The 17,588-nt window shown below is 37.1% G+C and overlaps 1 protein-coding gene across 3 annotated transcripts in view; it reads left to right on the top strand.

The window, feature by feature from the left end:
* Positions 1-4,185: 4,185 nt before the first annotated feature.
* crb2b (crumbs cell polarity complex component 2b) overlaps positions 4,186-17,588 on the top strand; it is a 36,464-nt gene continuing 23,061 nt past the window's right edge. For all 3 annotated transcript variants that reach the window (XR_016146573.1, XM_039687415.2, XM_089119888.1), the window contains exons 1-4: positions 4,186-4,496; positions 12,875-13,570; positions 14,922-15,117; positions 15,898-16,037. Coding sequence is in view for 2 of the 3 variants with exons in the window: in XM_039687415.2 (XP_039543349.2) it covers positions 4,430-4,496; positions 12,875-13,570; positions 14,922-15,117; positions 15,898-16,037 (1,099 nt within the window). In the remaining variant the exon portion in view is untranslated. The remainder of the gene's footprint in view (positions 4,497-12,874; positions 13,571-14,921; positions 15,118-15,897; positions 16,038-17,588) is intronic.

Genomic DNA, 17,588 nt, shown 5'->3' with positions numbered 1-17,588 from the left:
TTTAATAATTGACGGCTGATGCTGTGTGCTTGTGTGTTTGCACGTGTGTTTATGAGTGTCCTTGTGAGTATACCTGCACGTGTTGGTCTGTTATTATAGACGTGTCATGCATAAAATATATAATGATATAAATAATATTGTACATGTATAATATATATATATATATATGAAGAGTTCAGATGCAAAAGCCTCTAAATGCCATTTGAAATTTTCTTCTTTAATGATGATTTTTATCAAGCTTGTATATTTAAGTTCAGTAATTTCTCTTAAATAACAATTAATAGGTAATTATCATTGCCATTTAAGTGAAATCACTGAACTTAAATATACAAGCTTGATAAAAATGATCATTTGAGAAGAAAATTTCAAATGGCACTTAGAGGCTTTTGCATCTGAACTCTTCATATACACTAGAGCCAGACCGATAAATGATTATGAAGGCCGATACCGATACAAATATTTGTTGGTTTTAAAATCCGATATTCCGATATATCGGCCGATATTATTATTATTAATATACATTGCCTTATAGTTATAAGCTACCTTATAATTATGTCAGCTTGCTTATCCCTTTACCTGCACTTTTTGACAACACTCACGACAAGGTTGAAGCGTGATTCGTCCGTTTTTATTTTATTTTTGAAATATTAATTTATCGGCTATTATAACTGCCGATACCGATATTTTAGAAAATGCCTAATATCGGTCTGGCTCTAATATACACACATACATGCATACATACACACTTACATACATGTACATGCACACAAATGCACACATACATGCATACATAAATTAGGAGAAAGCCCTTTATTTCACCCTTCAGTGTTAGTTAGTAAACTGATCCTGATATATCTGGTCAGACACATGTATCATTAAGATCTACACTAGAGTATAGAGTCAGATAGAGTGCTCATTTATATCATTTGCTTGCTTTACAACCAAACACACACAAGTGCTGTAGGTCGGTTTGTGCACCAATAGAGGGCGCTAATAGCTGACAGATGAATGCAACAGGTACACACTGTACATGTGGTTCCTCTTATCTCCAGGTTTCTCTGAGCCGAGTGTCCGTATCAAACCACATCTGACTCAGAGATGATGAACCTGTCGCTGTGAGCCCGAAACACTCATCGTGAGTCAGTTCAGATCCTCATTTTAGCTTGAAATGAGATGCTTTGAAACTGCTGTTCATTATGAACCGATGATTCGGCTCCTTTTTGTTGCTTTTTGAGTTAATCAGATTATACCAGTAAAAAGTCTTTTCGTTGACTTCTTCACAACTTCTAAACCAGAACTTTACTTGGGAAATACAGTCGCAATATTTAGGTTTAACGAATTTAACTTAAATTCACAGTGAGACTGTATACACTCTAAACAATACTAGGTTGTTTTAACCCAAATTTGGGTCAAATATGGACAAACCCAAATGTTGGGTTATAAATGTCAACTTCAACTTTTCACATTTTTTTAATTACATTTTTAATTACATTTTCATATGGGTTTGTCCATATTTGACCCAAATTTGGGTTAAAACAACCCAGCATTGTTTAGATCCTGAATAAGAAAATCTTGACACCAAAATAATGCAAAAAACATTCAAGATGTTACATAAAAAGATCTAAAATTATAAATGAATTTTAAGACCGCTTGTTCGTTTTCAAAAACATTTAACAGTATTTTATTCAAATCTCTTCTTAGTTTGCATTTCACTGAATATCGTGACCCGATTGAACGGTTCTTTTACTGTCAAAAGATTACTAAGATACTGAGTTGGACATGGCGTCATGGATTCTGCTTAATGATCCACAAGTGCTGTTTAATATTAGACGTTAGCGAGAGAAACTCCAGAGATGATTAATGAGGTGAAAGATCCCCGCTGGATTCCTTCAGAGTGACGTTCATGTGGGATGAGATCGTGTCGTTACTTTCGGAGGCTTAAGAAACGTCATCCATCAGGAGAGCAGATAAGAGAGAGTGTATCCTCCAGGAAACATGTCTTCATTGTTGCATTGTTCTGACCCCACATCATTGAAGGATGTTTTGCAATTAGAACGTTCACTCTTTACATTGCTAACTAAACTTTATTATAAAGTGGAGGAAATCTATTGAAAATGGCCTGAAATAGTTACTTATAAATAGAAATATAATAACATTAATTTATACATATTAGCCAAAAATACTCAAAATTAAATATTTCTCGGAACTGTTTCAAAGGACTTTTTCTCTCTGTGTTTAAAGTGCATATCTATCTACACTGTAAATAAATATTGTTAGTTTAACTTAAAAAGGTAAGTAACCTGGTTGCCTTAATTTTAAGTTGATTGAACTGTTAATACAAATGAAGGAGATTAATTTAATCATCAGAAACTCAAAATAACAAGTTATCTCAACTAAATAAATTATTTAAGTTGATTTGACAAAAGAAAAAATGTTGTAATAACAAATCTTGAAAATATTTTTTTTACAGTGTATGATGATCTCTGAGACACTGTATGATTTTATTAATGTCTCAAACAAAGTGCGGTCTCAGGCCTTTAAATGATCAACATGATCTGATAAATCGTCACGCACGATCTCCTCAGTCCTTCTGTCTCTGATCGAGAGTTTACTCTGAAAAGTCTTTCAGTGTAATCCTCCTTCAGCTCAAACTTCACGAGTCTGTGTCACATCTGACCTGATTTATAAAAGGTAAACGCAAGAATAACTTGAGTAATATTTCAAGTCAAGATGAACACTTACTGGACTGAAGCAGCTTAGGTTTACTTTTTAGAAAAATCATGACACAGGCTAACTTGGAAATGAGCCTCGATGTCCAAAATCCTGAACCGCCTCTTTAACTTTTAGTGTTATCTCTTTGAAGCTGCTCTGAGACAATCTGTAAAAATCGCTATGTGTATATAACCGAAGGTGACATGACTTATGGTTTTTATGCTGTATGGGAACAAACATTGGGTCCATTGTACAACTTTTCAACATGGTTGATTTGAAGTGAAACACCTTCCACAAGAATGTGTAGGAAAGCTCTTAATCTCCCTCATTAGAATAAAATGTCTGGAAGGTTTCCAGGCCCATTAAAGGGATCCCGAACCCATGGAGATGAGTGTGTGTGTGTGCCGTCAGGAATGCAGACGATGATGAACATACAGTACCTGTGTTTACACCACCAGCAGAATCATTAAGATGCTATTCACATTTTGAATTTTATTTTATTTCAGTATTTTTAGTTTAGTTGATATACTCAGAGATTTTGTTGTATGTTTTTTGTTGTTACTTTAATATGTTAATGTTTTATTTATTTGTAATTTATTTCAGTTTTAGTTATTTCAATCAATTTAAACAAAAAATGTGTGTGTATGTACAGTATATAAATATTATTTTAAGTAAAAAAAAATTATGGTTTTAGTTAAGTTTAATATCCCTGGTTAAGAGTAAAAAAAACACATTTGAACTTGAACTTTTTCTCATAAACCTCTCTACACCGTTAACATGCTAATATAGTCATGTGACAAAAATTGTATTAGCCTATTATTTGAATATGATGGGCAATGAATGTGAACAGCTGCTGTCAGCGGTCCGTTTACTCCTGTCGGCTCACGTAAATGCGTCTCTATAACACGCATCGTGTATTGTCGTGTAATTTATGCGAAAATGAGTTTTTACGTGAGACACAGTTTTTCGCGTGCATTTGATACGCAGGTCATTTCCCCACTAATTCTAGCCAAATGTATACACGCACCCCACCCCACACCAAACCAACGCGTATCATAGCCTATGCACGTAAAAACTCAATACGCATGCGTGCTATAAAGACGCATTTAGTGTGATCGGGTTTTTTAATACAGATCTGACCTCATAAACACATATTTTGGTTCAAAAGTTTAGGCTACTTCATCTAAAACTACTTTAAGCAACTTTATCTGTCTATTATTGTTATTATTATGCATGCAGTTTTGATGATTTATAGAATAATGAAGATTCTCTCTCTCCCTCCCCCTCTCTAATCTTCTTTCCCCCCATATCATGCAGGTTTAACAGCGGAATTAGCTTAAACTAACACTCGTTTGTTATGAAGGTCATGCAAATGTGATCAGAGGTAATGGCCATCTGCTCCTCTGAAGAGAGGGAGGGAGGAGTTATTCAGTGACAATCATAGTGAGTGAAAGAGAAAGAGAGAGAGAGATGAAGATTTGACAGATCGTGCTCCTCCATCCATTCCAGCAGAAGGGAGTTTTATAGAAGCAGAATAAAGAATAAACATCCACGCCGTGTTTTCCATTATCCCGCAGAGAGTTTATCACAGCCGCGAGTGTGTGTGAGACTCGGAGAACACACAGAGCTTCACTCAGGATGAAAACACGATGATGTGGGAATATTTCCACACGTGTGCGCGGGTTTAAAGTCTGGAAGTCGAGCATCACTTCAGGACATGGAGTTTGGACGGATTTATTTGCGGTATAAAAGAGCAGTCCTGCTGTCACTGATGTTCAAGCTGGGTAAGACACGTTTTATCAGTTCGTATTTGACTTAAGGTTATTTCTAAAGATCATTTTGAGTATAATCCAAACACCGCGAGAAGGGTAGGCTATAGTTATATTGTTTTAATCAAAAGTGACAGACTAAAGACATTTATAATGTTTCAGAAGATTTATATGTCAAATAAATGATGTTCGTTTGAACTTTGTGTCTAAAAAATATGACGGTTTCATTATAATCATTATATTAGAGTGATTTCTGAAGGATCATGTGACACCGAAGACTGGAGTAGGCCTAATGATGATAATTCAGCTTTGATTACATTTTATATTCATATAGAAATTTGTAGTGCATGAGTAAAAGAAACTTCTTTCAAAACATTTTAAAATATATCTAGGCTAACAAACCCCGAACTTTTGAACAGTCGAATAGAAAACAGTTCGTAGCCTATATCATTAACATTTTTATATAGAATAGCATGTTCACTACGGAGTGTTGTTAGTGACACACAGCATTATATTATTATTAGACTTTATATGTTTTGTTTTGGTTCTCTAAAGCGTCTAATTAAAGGATTGAATGCAACAAGTGTCTCAGTGAAGAGTTCTGCATCATGAGGCTGAGCATCTGCAGTTGGCAGGTTATGTCTTGCAAGCAGATGCGTTTACTGTGTGTGTGTGTGTGTGTGAGAGAGAGAGAGAGAGAGAGAGAGAGAGTTGGATTTGTGTAGTGGCACCATCTGCGGTGGGGTGTCCTGAAGAGAAGAGGTGCAGTAATTGGGAATTAGCGCATGTAGAGGACGAGTGCGGCCAGCTGGCCGTCAGATCCTTCAGAATGAGTGAGAATCAGAAAAGGCCCTCACTTACACACACACACACACACACACACACACACTCGTTCAGCTGCTGCTGGCTTCCTGAGGGGGAAACTAATATTAAAAACATGCGTTTTGGTGTAAACTCGGTTGCATACAATGTAAAGCTGCAAGATCGTTAAAAGATTGTGATTCGATTCAAAAACTCACGCAATCTCTTATCACGACAATGACTGAAGGGATGGGTCACTCAATTCTGTCATCATTTACTCTCCTTTTGAAAGTAACGTGGTGCTTCAAATAACTTTTTCACAGGTGTTGCCATTTGCTTTTCAGTTACTAGGGTGTTGTGGTTTGTTGGTAGGGCGTTGCTAGGTGATTTATAGGGGATTGCTAGGGTGTTTTGCGAGGCTGTTTCTAGGATCCAGTGGTAGGTTGTTGCTATAGGCTAGTGCATTGCTTGGTGGTTGATAGGGTGTTGTTGGTGGTTGCTAGGGCATTGCTGGGCTGTTTCTAGGTTGTTGTTGACGATGGCTAGGGCGTTGCTTGGTGGTTTCTAGGGCATTGCTTGGTGATTTCTAGGGTGTTGTGGGTGGTTGCTAGGGTGTCATTAGGCCGTTTCTAGGGTGTGGTGGGTGGTTGCTAGGGCATTACTGTGCTGTTTCTAGGATATTGTTGATGATTGCTATAGGCGTTGTTAGGCTCTTTCTTGGGTGTTGTGGGTGGTTGCTAGGGCATTGCTTGGCTGTTTCTTGGTTGCTGTGGATGATTGTTAGGGCATTGCTTGGTGGTTTCTAGGGTGTTGTGGGTGGTTGCTAGGGTGTCATTAGGCCATTTCTAGGGTGTGGTGGGTGTTTGCTAGGGCATTACAGTGCTGTTTCTAGGATATTGTGGATGATTGCTATAGGCGTTGTTAGGCTCTTTCTTGGGTGTTGTGGGTGGTTGCTAGGGCATTGCTTGGTGGTTTATAGGGTGTTGTTGGGCATTGCTAGGCTGTTTCTAGAGTGTTGTTTGTGATTTCTAGGGCATTGTTAGGATATTTCTAGGGGGTTTTGGGTAATTGCTGGGGCGTTGCTAGGCTATTTCTAGGATGTTGTGGGTGGTTGCTAGGGCATCGCTTGGTGGTTTATTGGGTGTTGTTGGGCATTGCTATTTGCAGGATGTTGTGGGTGATTGCTAGGGCGTTGCTAGGCTGTTTTTGGTGAGTTTCCTGCTTTAATGTGCACCTGTGGGATTTTTCCACCTGTTTTCTAGTCCAGCAGGTGGAAATGCTGCATCTGATCACTTACTGTAGTAAAATAGCAGCACAATCTCCTCAACAACATGATTTGAGGAATCATTCGGGTCTGGGTGATTCACCGTCCGTTAGCTTGAGCAGTAGTAAACTTGATGCTTGTAACTAATGAGCTGTTTGTAGCTTATGAATGACAGTAGCGTGTCATCATGTCGTTCGGATGAGTGTCTCTCATTGTTCTGGTGGGAGTTTCAGTGCGAGTGATTTCAGGAGCTCCACCCTAATGAAGCCATGACCTATTTCTGCACTTGCGGGAAGCCTGAATTCTGGGTACTTTTGGGCAGATTGAAAGCACAGGGCAAGATGTGCGCCATAGTTGACCATCGCCATGGAAACCCCGCTGGAGAGCGCCGCCACTTCACTCTTTGTGTTTAAGTGGAATAGCAGCTCACAGTTGTTTCGACTGAATGTATTTTAAGCTCCGATGAAGCCGTGACCATGACTGGATCAACTTACTTTGTGTTTGAGAATGTAAGATTCTTTCTCCAGGGAGTTATTGTTGTTTTCCGAGCATTTAGTGACGGTAAACTCATGATCTCCAGAAAAGTGTTTGTGTTTTCCAGTATAGAGGGATGTTTTTGCATCAGAACAGCACAGAAACACTCGCTTATCTCAGATAGATGAAGTGAGACTCAAAACACACAGTTTCACAGTTTTCACATTTGCTCTTTTTAGCTTAAAATATATAATATTTAATTTTAATTTTCTTTTAAATAGGGGTTTACCAAAAATAATGGATCAATTTAATGCATCCTTCCTCAATAAAAATATTAATTTCATTAATTGAATAATATATTTTTTTAAATGACTTCTTTTGAATGGTTGTGTGTGTGTGTGTGAGAGAGAGAGTGTTGAGGGAGTGTGTGAGAGTGAGAGTATGAGTCTGTGTGTGTGTGTGTGTGTGTGTGTTTCCTCCCTGCTCTCTCTGCCGTTGGTGTGTGTCTGTGCCAGGCTCAGGATTCCTCCATCTCAGGAGGTTCATCTGTCGGACACACAGATGTCAGAGGTCGTCGGGTCAGATAACAGTAACACACACACACATGTCCTCCTTTACACACACTAAAGCGTTGCATGGGTTAAAGCGTCTTCAGACACTAATGTGAGCTGTGTCGAGTTTCTCCCGTCAGAATGAGTGTGTGATGAAGTCCAGGAGCGGCTCTCACTTAATGTTGAACATGGAGCCACATGTCTGATTCTCGTTTGTTCAGGAGTTGGTTGAAATATGCAATATATTTTTGACTGGCTATGACAAAGAAAACATGACAGAAACATGCCTTCAAGCGAGAGACTGTACATGTGTGTGTGTGCAGGGATCTGTGTGGAGTTTAAATACTGGAAAACATCGCAAAAATGATTTTTCTTACTCTGTGTTTCTGTCTTGCTTTCCAGTACAAATATCAAATTATTCTTAAAGGGGCGTTTAAATGAAGATACATTAAACTTATATTTTTTATATAAGATATTTATGCATAAAAGAAGGTAATATGTTTGTACAGTTAGAAAAATAACATTGTTTTCCCATTTTTTTCTGGTTTTAAGTACAAACTCACTTAAGGGAGTAGTTCGCTTTAAAAAAAAAAAACTTTGCTGATAATTTACTCGCCCCCATGTCATCCAAGATGTCCATGTCTTTCTTTCTTCAGTCGAAAAGAAATTAAGGTTTTTGATGAAAACATTCCAGGATTTTCTCCATATAATGGACTTCAATGGGGACCAAACGGTTCAAAGTCCAAATGAGAGTTTCAGTGCAGCTTCAAAGGACTTTAAATGACACCAGATGATGAATAAGGGTTTTATCTAGCGAAACGATCGCTCATTTAATAAATAAATAAAAAAGTTTAAGTTTTATAAGCACAAATGCTCGCCTTGCTCTGTTCCGTGATGAGCGTTCGTGACTCTCCTGTTTGAACTCATCAAAATGAACAAATCTTTTTTCGAGTCATGACTCAAAAGTTCCTATAGATAAGACCCTTATTCATCGTCTGGTGTCATTTAAAGCCTCTTGAAGCTGCACTGAAACTCTCATTTGGACCTTGAACCGTTTGGTCCCCATTGAAGTCCATTATATGGAGAAAATCCTGGAATGTTTTCATCAAAAACCTTAATTTCTTTTCGACTGAAGAAAGAAAGACACGGACATCTTGGATGACATGGGGGTGAGTAAATTATCAGCAAAAGTTTTTTTTAAAAGTGAACTACTCCTTTAATTTTGCTGATTTTTGTGAGTAATTTTGCTTCTCAAGTAAATTTATCTTGATTTTTGATTTTTAAGATAAAAATACTAAGCAAAAAAAGCTATTGCTGTCAAACAGGTTAAGTGCATCTGACATAAAAGTTTGAAAATGTATATACATATGTGTGTGTGTGTGTATATTTACAAACTTTTATGGTAGACGTGATTAATCATCATTGTTCCAGGTTATGTAAAAGGTTGAGTTTGCTGATTAGACACACTGGCTCGTAGAGAAGCGAATAATACTCAATGGTATGTGTTTATTAAAGGATCTATAGTGGTTTTCCTCGGGACGGGGGTCGGAGACAGTCTTCTGTCCTGAGGGTTCATACCGTACGTCTCTCTGAGGGGGTTCGAGGACTCCTCTGCAGATCCGAGATGTTTTTCACTGGACTTTATTGTAAAGTGAAGCTCCTGAAGCCCATCGTAAGCTCTGCCTGCCCCGTCTAGACTTCAGATCTGCACTTTTATTTCAACAACAACATCTATTGGTAACTCTTTATTTCAACAGTCCACTTTCTACTTGTAACTTTGTAACTTCATGTCAACTAACCATCATTAGAGGATTAGTAGACTATAGTGGACTGTTAGGCTCAGGTTAGTAGAATAAGTTGACTTGTAGATCCTAAGTTACTTATAGTCTGTAAAATGTCTGTTCAGGAGCATCAAAATAAAGTGTTAGCAGATGTTAAGCTGACAGTCTAATACTCTTAGTTGACATGTAGTTACTTATAGTAGGATGTCGAAAGTGGACTATCAAAATAAAGTGGACCCATCTATTCTTTTTATTGACGATCAGTGTTCAAGTCTCTTTCTAAAGCTCATCTCTCTCTCTCTCTCGGATGATCCTGGATTAGAGGAGACTGTAGGTCATTCACAGTCACTATAGACCTCCTGACACAGTTTCTCTCTCTCTCTTGTTTACTGAAAGTGTGAAGGCTTACACTCTTAGAAGGAAAGGTTCTATATAGAACCTTAAAAGGTTCTAAAGCGCTACGTATTTGGAACCCCTAAAATCCAATGCATGTGAATGATCACAAAATTCAAGATATGGTGGTTAAAAAATGTAATTAATCAATATCACACAAAGAGTGACATTTCAGTTTTTATCCTCCAAAAATCAGCATGATTAAAATGTACTACAACAGTTTAATAAACAAACTACAAAATGTTGCAGAATAATGTAATATGAACGAATAATAGCCTTTAAAGAACCTTTGTGCCAAAAGTGTTCTTTCTTGTCATTATTGAACCTTTTTTTTAGCATAAAATGTCCTTTGGAGTTGAGTAAAGAAACCTATGCTACATATAACCCTTTTTTCTAAGAGTGTATGTTAAAAGACTGATGTTTAAAATGCTTCTTATTCAGTATTTCTGCCTTCCAAACATCCTTAAACAAAATACATTTCCTTGAGAAAACTGTGTAGAATATTAAGACGCGTTTAATTTTTTTTTATCTTTAATAATAATAATAACTTTATATATAACTTTTCTGTATTTATATGCTTTATAAATGGTAAAAAGAGACATTAAAATTAGACATAAAGAGCTTTACTAAATGTAATAAATCAACCGCAAAATACACCATAAAGCATAAAATCCACGAAGTTAACTATATTAACTAACAATGCTAAATACTTTTAAAGCATTTATTCTGTCCATGTCAGCATTTACTAAATGACTACAGATTTACATTATTAAAATCAAAAGTTGTGTGTTAATGTTATGTAATGGACCTGAGTTGACATGAACTAACAGTCTGACTAATGTTACCAACGATTAATGAATTGTTAGCTAATGCAATAACCAACATTTAGATCCTTAAACCTAAAATCGACTGATCCTCAAAATAACAAAAACCAATAATGGGATAGAAAAGTGTGTTCTGCTTATACAGTAAGTGCTGGTGTAGTTTAACTAATGCATAACCTTTCTATTTACAAGCCTAACTTCACTGTTCTCTGTTCATGGTGAAGCCTGTTTCTGTTAAGCTGGATTGTAAACTACACTCATAAAAGTGTGACATTGGCAGTGATTTCTCAGTCGTCGTCCCCAGCATGGACAGTTTGAGGGTTTGCAGGCTTTGTGAATGATTGACAGGTATATTCAGCATCACGTGTGTGTGGACGGATTACTCTCGGGGAGCGGTGGTCGATCAAGCTGACACAATCCATTGACGGAGCATCTGGTGTAGGTTAAGTCAGTGTGTGTGAGTGTGTAAGACGGTTACGTCGCGCACCCATCTGCCGGTGGAGGTGCTAGTGAGGGCCAAAACCCCTTTATCCCAGTGCAATCCCAGTCTAAATCTGCCTTTCCAGCCCGATGTGTGTGTTCAGGTCTGGTATCTACAACACACTTGTCCTGAATGTCGTTTTAAAGGTCTCTCATCTGAGATCTCGTGACATGAACTCGTACTGTTCACACGCGTGTGGAGTTTCTGTAAGAGGCTTTGAGTGTGCCAGATCTCTGTGAGGTGAATCTTCTGAATGTCTGTTTTACTTACTAAAATCTCACTTACTCTTACTCTGTCACGCAGAAGACATCTATCTATCTATCTATCTATCTATCTATCTATCTATCTATCTATCTATCTATCTATCTATCTATCTATCTATCTATCTATCTATCTATCTATCTATCTATCTATCTATCTGTCTGTCTGTCTGTCTGTCTGTCTGTCTGTCTGTCTGTCTGTCTGTCTGTCTGTCTGTCTGTCTGTCTATCTGTCTGTCTGTCTGTCTGTCTGTCTGTCTGTCTGTCTGTCTGTCTAGTCTTTTTTAACTCGTAAATTACATTCAAATTGCAATTCTGCATTCTGTTTTCTAACTAAACTCTAATTTGGATTATTCGATTTAGATTTGATTTTTTCAACAAAATAGCAGGTAGCCATTTTGGTCGAGAATCTTTTTCTAAAACCAAATTGCATTGGATGAAGTGTTTGTCCAGAATTTAGAAAGTCGGTTAACTGCTTGCGTACTCGCACACTGAAGGGCCTGTGACCCTAGAGCAAGTCGAGGTTAAAGGTCAAGTGTATGAGGTGTTTTATGTCATTCTTCACATTCCAGGTGCAAAGCAGGATTGTGCACTAATCAAAACTGAACTGAGAAAGTCCCAATCTGAAGGAAGGAAGTTGTTAGGAAGGAAGGAAGGAAGGAAGGAAGTATTAAGGAAGGAAGGAAGGAATTAGTAAGTAAGGAAGGAAGTAGTAAGAAAGGAAGGAAGGAAGGAAGTAAATAAGAAAGGAAGGAAGTTGTTAGTAAGTAAGGAAGGAAGGAAAGAAGTAAAGAAGGCCAAGAGCTTCTGTGTGGATGAGGATAACGGATATTCGTGTCACTGCTACAAGTTTTGGCTATTTCCTTCTAGTAAGGAAAGAAGGAAGGAATTAGTAAGTAAGGAAGGAAGGAAGTAGTAAGGAAGGAAGTAACTAAATAAGGAAGGAAGGAAGTTGTTAGTAAGTAAGGAAGGAAGTAGTTAGTAAGGAAGGTAGTAGTTAGTAAGGAAGGAAGTAGTTAGTAAGGAAGGAAGTAGTTAGTAAGGAAGGAAGTAGTTAGTAAGGAAGGAAAGAAGGAAGGATTTAGGAAGGAAGGAAGTAGTAAGGAAGGAAGTAAATAAGGAAGGAAGTTAGTTGTTAGTAAGTAAGGAAAGAACGAAGTAGTAAGGAAGTAAGGAAGGAAGGAAGTAAGTAAAGAAGGTCAAGAGCTTCTGTGTGGATGAGGATATTCGTGTCACTGCTACGAGTTTCGGCTATTTCCTTCTAGTAAGGAAGGAAGGAAGGAAGTAACTAAATAAGGAAGGAAGGAAGGAAGTAGCTAGTAAGGAAGGAAAGAAGAAAGGAATTAGTAAGGAAGGAAGTAGTAAAGAAGGAAGTAGTAAGTAAGTAAGGAAGGAAGCAAGTAACTAAATAAGGAAGGAAGGAAGGAAGTAGCTAGTAAGGAAGGAAAGAAGAAAGGAATTAGTAAGGAAGGAAGTAGTAAGTAAGTAAGGAAGGAAGGAAGCAGCAAATCAGTAAGTAAATAAATGAATGAATAAATAAATGATTGGTGTTCTGTACCCGCAGGTGTGTTCTGCCCGGTCACGTCTGAAGTGTGTGTGCCTTCTCCATGCCAGAACAACGGCACGTGTGTACCGATTCTGGGCGCTTACAAGTGTGTGTGTTCTTACTCTCCGCCTCTATACGTCGGTGCACACTGTGAGCATTTATACAACCCGTGTGACAAAGCAGACTGTGTCTACAAGTGTGTGAGCATTTTAGGGACGCGCAACCACACCTGTGTGTGTCCCGCCGGGTTCGCCGGACTCGCCTGCGACCTGAACATCGATGAATGTGAGAGCAGCCCCTGTGCGGGGGTCAAGAGCTTCTGTGTGGATGAGGAGAACGGATATTCGTGTCACTGTCCCAGCGGATACAGCGGGGAGGACTGCAGGACGAGGGTCCGACACTGTGCCGATGACCCGTGCCACAACAACGCCACCTGCGTGTGGGCGCCGAACGGATACGAGTGCCAGTGTCCCGCGGGCTTCCTAGGTCAAAACTGCGAAGTAGACGTGGATGAGTGTGTGTCGCAGCCCTGCAGGAACGGTGCCATCTGTCAGGACGGTCCTGGTGTGTATCAGTGCTTCTGCGTACCTGGTTTTCAAGGTTACCACTGTGACATTGACATCAACGAGTGCGCATCCCAACCCTGTGAGAACAACGGGACGTGCATCAACGGGAAGGACCGGTACATCTGCGAATGTCTGATTGGGTTTACGGGTAAGCACTGTGGCTAGCTAGCAATATCCGTCATGTCCTCGTCTCGGTGAACTATAGACCAGAGACAGTCCGGCTATGAGTAACTCACTTCTAGATGAAATAACCTTAATACAATGAAATAACTTGCGAGATGTATCAAATTCCATCATGTAAGCAAAGTGAACAGTGATAACAAGGTGTTTGGTTTTATTTCTTCACTCTTGACTAGTCAATTCATAGGTTTAGATGTCTAATACATTTTCACTGAAAACCCAAATTTAGCCTTGTTTCAGCCTAGACACTGTGTTTAAATCTACTTTAATATACACTACCCATCAAATATTTATTATTAATATTATAATTATTTATTTTTTGTTACAAAAAAAACACATTTACAATCATGAAGACCATAAACATAACATTCGGTTACAAAATAAGATTGTTACAATACAGGAAACTTTGCAATGAATTAAAGCATATTATCTTATCTTATAAGCATTACCCCATAGAAGAGTCTGCTGATTCTTTATGAATATTTTTTTTTTTCATATTTTAAAATAAAAATAGAGTTGTGAATATGAGTTATTATTGACAAAAAAATTTTTAACCAATAAATTTGAGTTTCTTTGAACACTATCTGTGCCGAATGCACAGCAAATGTTTATTTATATATTTATTTATTTATCATTTTATTATAATATTGTTATATTTGAGTTTCTTTTGGACATTCTCTCAGACAACTTGGATGCAAATATTTATTCATTTATAATAATATTTTAAAAATATTTTTATAATTGACTTTTCTTGGACATTCAGCCGACTTCAATGCAAATAAAATGTATGTATTTATTTATTTATAATAATATTTTTAAAATATTTTTATAATTGACTTTTCTTGGATATTCTCTCCGCCGACTTCACTGCAAATAAAATGTATTTATTTATTTATAATAATTATGTAAAAAAAATCTTATATTTGATTTTCTTTGGATGTTCCCTCTATTAATTTAAAATGAACTATTTAACTAGTTTATTATATATTTATTTGTTTATTTATTTATATTTTTTTCTAAACAGTAGATGTATAAAGAATTCTATTTACAGACAATTTATATTTGTCTACAAAAACAATTTCAGACATTTAAGCAGTTTTTTGCACAGCATCTAAAAAGAAATTAAATAAAGATCATGAAAAAAGTTCAGTCAAGCTTGGACTGGTACTAGTGTATACCATAGTACTGAATTATCATCATTTTCAAAATGCACCGTTAGAAGTTATACAATGTTTAAAAACTCTGTTAATGTTATATAGGAAATGCAGCATCATAGTACTGTGTGTGTGTGTGTGTGTGTGTGTTGTACCGTCCTGCAGGAGTGAACTGTGAGGTTGACATTGATGAATGTGACGAGGATCCCTGTCAGAACGGCGCCACCTGTCATGATCACGTGGGTCTGTACACCTGTGCGTGTGTGTCGGGGTACGAGGGCATTAACTGTGAGCTGGACATCAACGAGTGTGACAGTTCACCCTGCCAACATGGAGGGACGTGTGTGGATAGGGTGAACAGGTGAGTGTATTTGATCAATCTGAGCTTTGTCAACTGATTGGTTGAGTTCTACAGGAACAATAAATATGCAAATTAGTCCCCGCCTCCACTCGATCAGTGACGACCTGATGGACTCGCTTGACTTTTGAATTTTCTCATAGTTTGTCTTTCAGCATATCAAAAACAGACATATAAACAACATTAAACACTTACGTTTTTAAAGTCCCCCTGTGGTGAAAATCCAACTTGTAATGTTGTTTATGTGTCTATATGCTGTTTTAATATGCGTTAGTATTAAAAACACCACATAGACACATAAAGTAGGTCATCAACAGTCTCAAAAACACGGTTTGAAATCGCTGGTGTTTCTGACGTCACAAATCAGATCAACGTGTGATCGTCAACTAGTGGATCTCTGACCTGAGTGAGTGAGTGGAGGCGGGGCTCATTTGCATATTCACAGAATCCCAAATACTAAATGAGGCAAGGGTGTCGAGTTACATTCAAGATATTTTAAGGAAAAAACTTTTAAATATGTCATTTTGGTGATCAAACATGATCATTATTGACTATAATACTGTTACTGTATTCCATATGTATTCTGAAGTATTTAAGGTGGAAATATTGAAGCATTAAAGCAGTTTTTAGCTAAATGGAATGAGTTTAAAAGCTTTTGTACATCATTAAACTGTAAACACTAAAACAATGAACAGAGATGATGTTTGTCCTTTAAAAGGGTTCAAACCGCAGCTCACGTGTAAAATGATTTCTTGACACATCAGACTGTGCTCTGCATTACAGCTTTGAGTGTGACTGCAGTGGCACTGGATTTATGGGCTCTTTCTGTGAAGAAGACATCCCCGAGTGTGTGTCTGACCCCTGTCTGCACGCTGCCACCTGCCAGGAAGGAGTTAACCAGTATTCCTGCCTCTGCTGGCCAGGTAACCCGTCTTTAATTCAACCTGTTCATCATATCGCTATGGGCTATATGCACGCATAAGTTCCGCATTTGACGTAAGGATGCTCGTCCATTTCCGGTTGTGGAGATTAAAGCGGAGGAAAACCGGAGAAAACGGGATTATGGCAGAGTCTTCAATATTTACTGTCCTCCCGTCTTTGAAACGAAACGTACGTACGTTTAGATGTAATTTTATATATAGTTATGTTTATTTAATATAATTTTAAAAAGAAGCATAAACACAACGAGGGGTGTCTGTTTTATCTGTTTTTGTGACTAACGTTTCATTAGTATAACCATGGAGTATAAAATTCAATATAAATTCTCGGTATTGCATTGGACTCTATGATCGGCGGAAGTTATCGAGCATCCCTAATGCTTCACCGGAAATAACGCCGTGCATAGAGCCCATTGTGTTTATTCATGCATTCAAATGCACTATCAATTACAGCATGATGAAATCAGTGATGATCTCAAATTCTGTATTTATCTAAATGGAAGTGTCTTACAGTTTTTGTTCGTTCCCTGTCTTGTACATAATGCAAAAAAAAAAAAAAACTATACAAATAAAAAAAAAAAATCAGTGATGATCTCTTACAGCACACTGCTACGGAGGCGTATTGCATTCACTTGAAGAAAAAAAATCTACTCTGTTTTTCTGAATTAACGAGTTAATTTTTCATGAGAAAAAAAAAATGTTGCTCTGTTTTTCTGAATTAACGAGTTAATTTTTCATGAGAAAAAAATTTTTTTCTCTGTTTTTCTGAATTAACGAGTTATTTTTTCATGAGAAAAAAAAATGTTGCTCTGTTTTTCTGAATTAATGAGTTAATTTTTCACGAGAAAAAAATTTTTTGCTCTGTTTTTCTGAATTAACGAGTTAATTTTTAATGGAAATTTTTTTTTTGCTCTGTTTTTCTGAATTAATGAGTTAATTCAGAAAAACAGCAAAAATAAATTTTCTCATGAAAAATCAACTCATTAATTCAGAAAAACAGAGCAAAAACTTTTTTTCTCAAGAAAAACTAACTCATTAATTCAGAAAAACAGAGCAAAAACTTTTTTTCTCATGAAAAATTAACTCATTAATTCAGAAAAACAGAGCAAAAAAAAATTTCTCATGAAAAATTAACTCATTAATTCAGAAAAACAGAGCAAAAACTTTTTTTCTCATGAAAGATTAAGTAATTAATTCAGAAAAACAGAGCAAAAAAAATTTTTCTCATGAAAAATTAACTCGTTAATTCAGAAAAACAGAGCAAATTTTTTTTCTCATGAAAAATTAACTCATTAATTCAGAAAAACAGAGCAAATTTTTTTTTCTCATGAAAAATTAACTGAATTAACGCCTCCGTACACTGCCACCTAGAGAAACATGTAAGCAATTGCAAAGAGAACCATAAGATTTAAATGAACATTAGCATTGAATAAATACTATGTGTGGTCTTCTGCTGCTGTAGCTCTTCTGCTTCCAGGTTTGGTGTGTTGTGTGTTCAGAGATGCTCTATTTGTGTTAATGAGCAGTTGAACAGGT

This window comes from Pimephales promelas, chromosome 14 (assembly GCF_988280905.1).
Source record: "Pimephales promelas chromosome 14, fPimPro1.hap1.1, whole genome shotgun sequence".
Lineage (NCBI taxonomy): Eukaryota > Metazoa > Chordata > Actinopteri > Cypriniformes > Leuciscidae > Pimephales > Pimephales promelas.
Note: the sequence above shows the minus strand (reverse complement) of the source record. Positions and strands in the feature narration are given on the sequence as shown.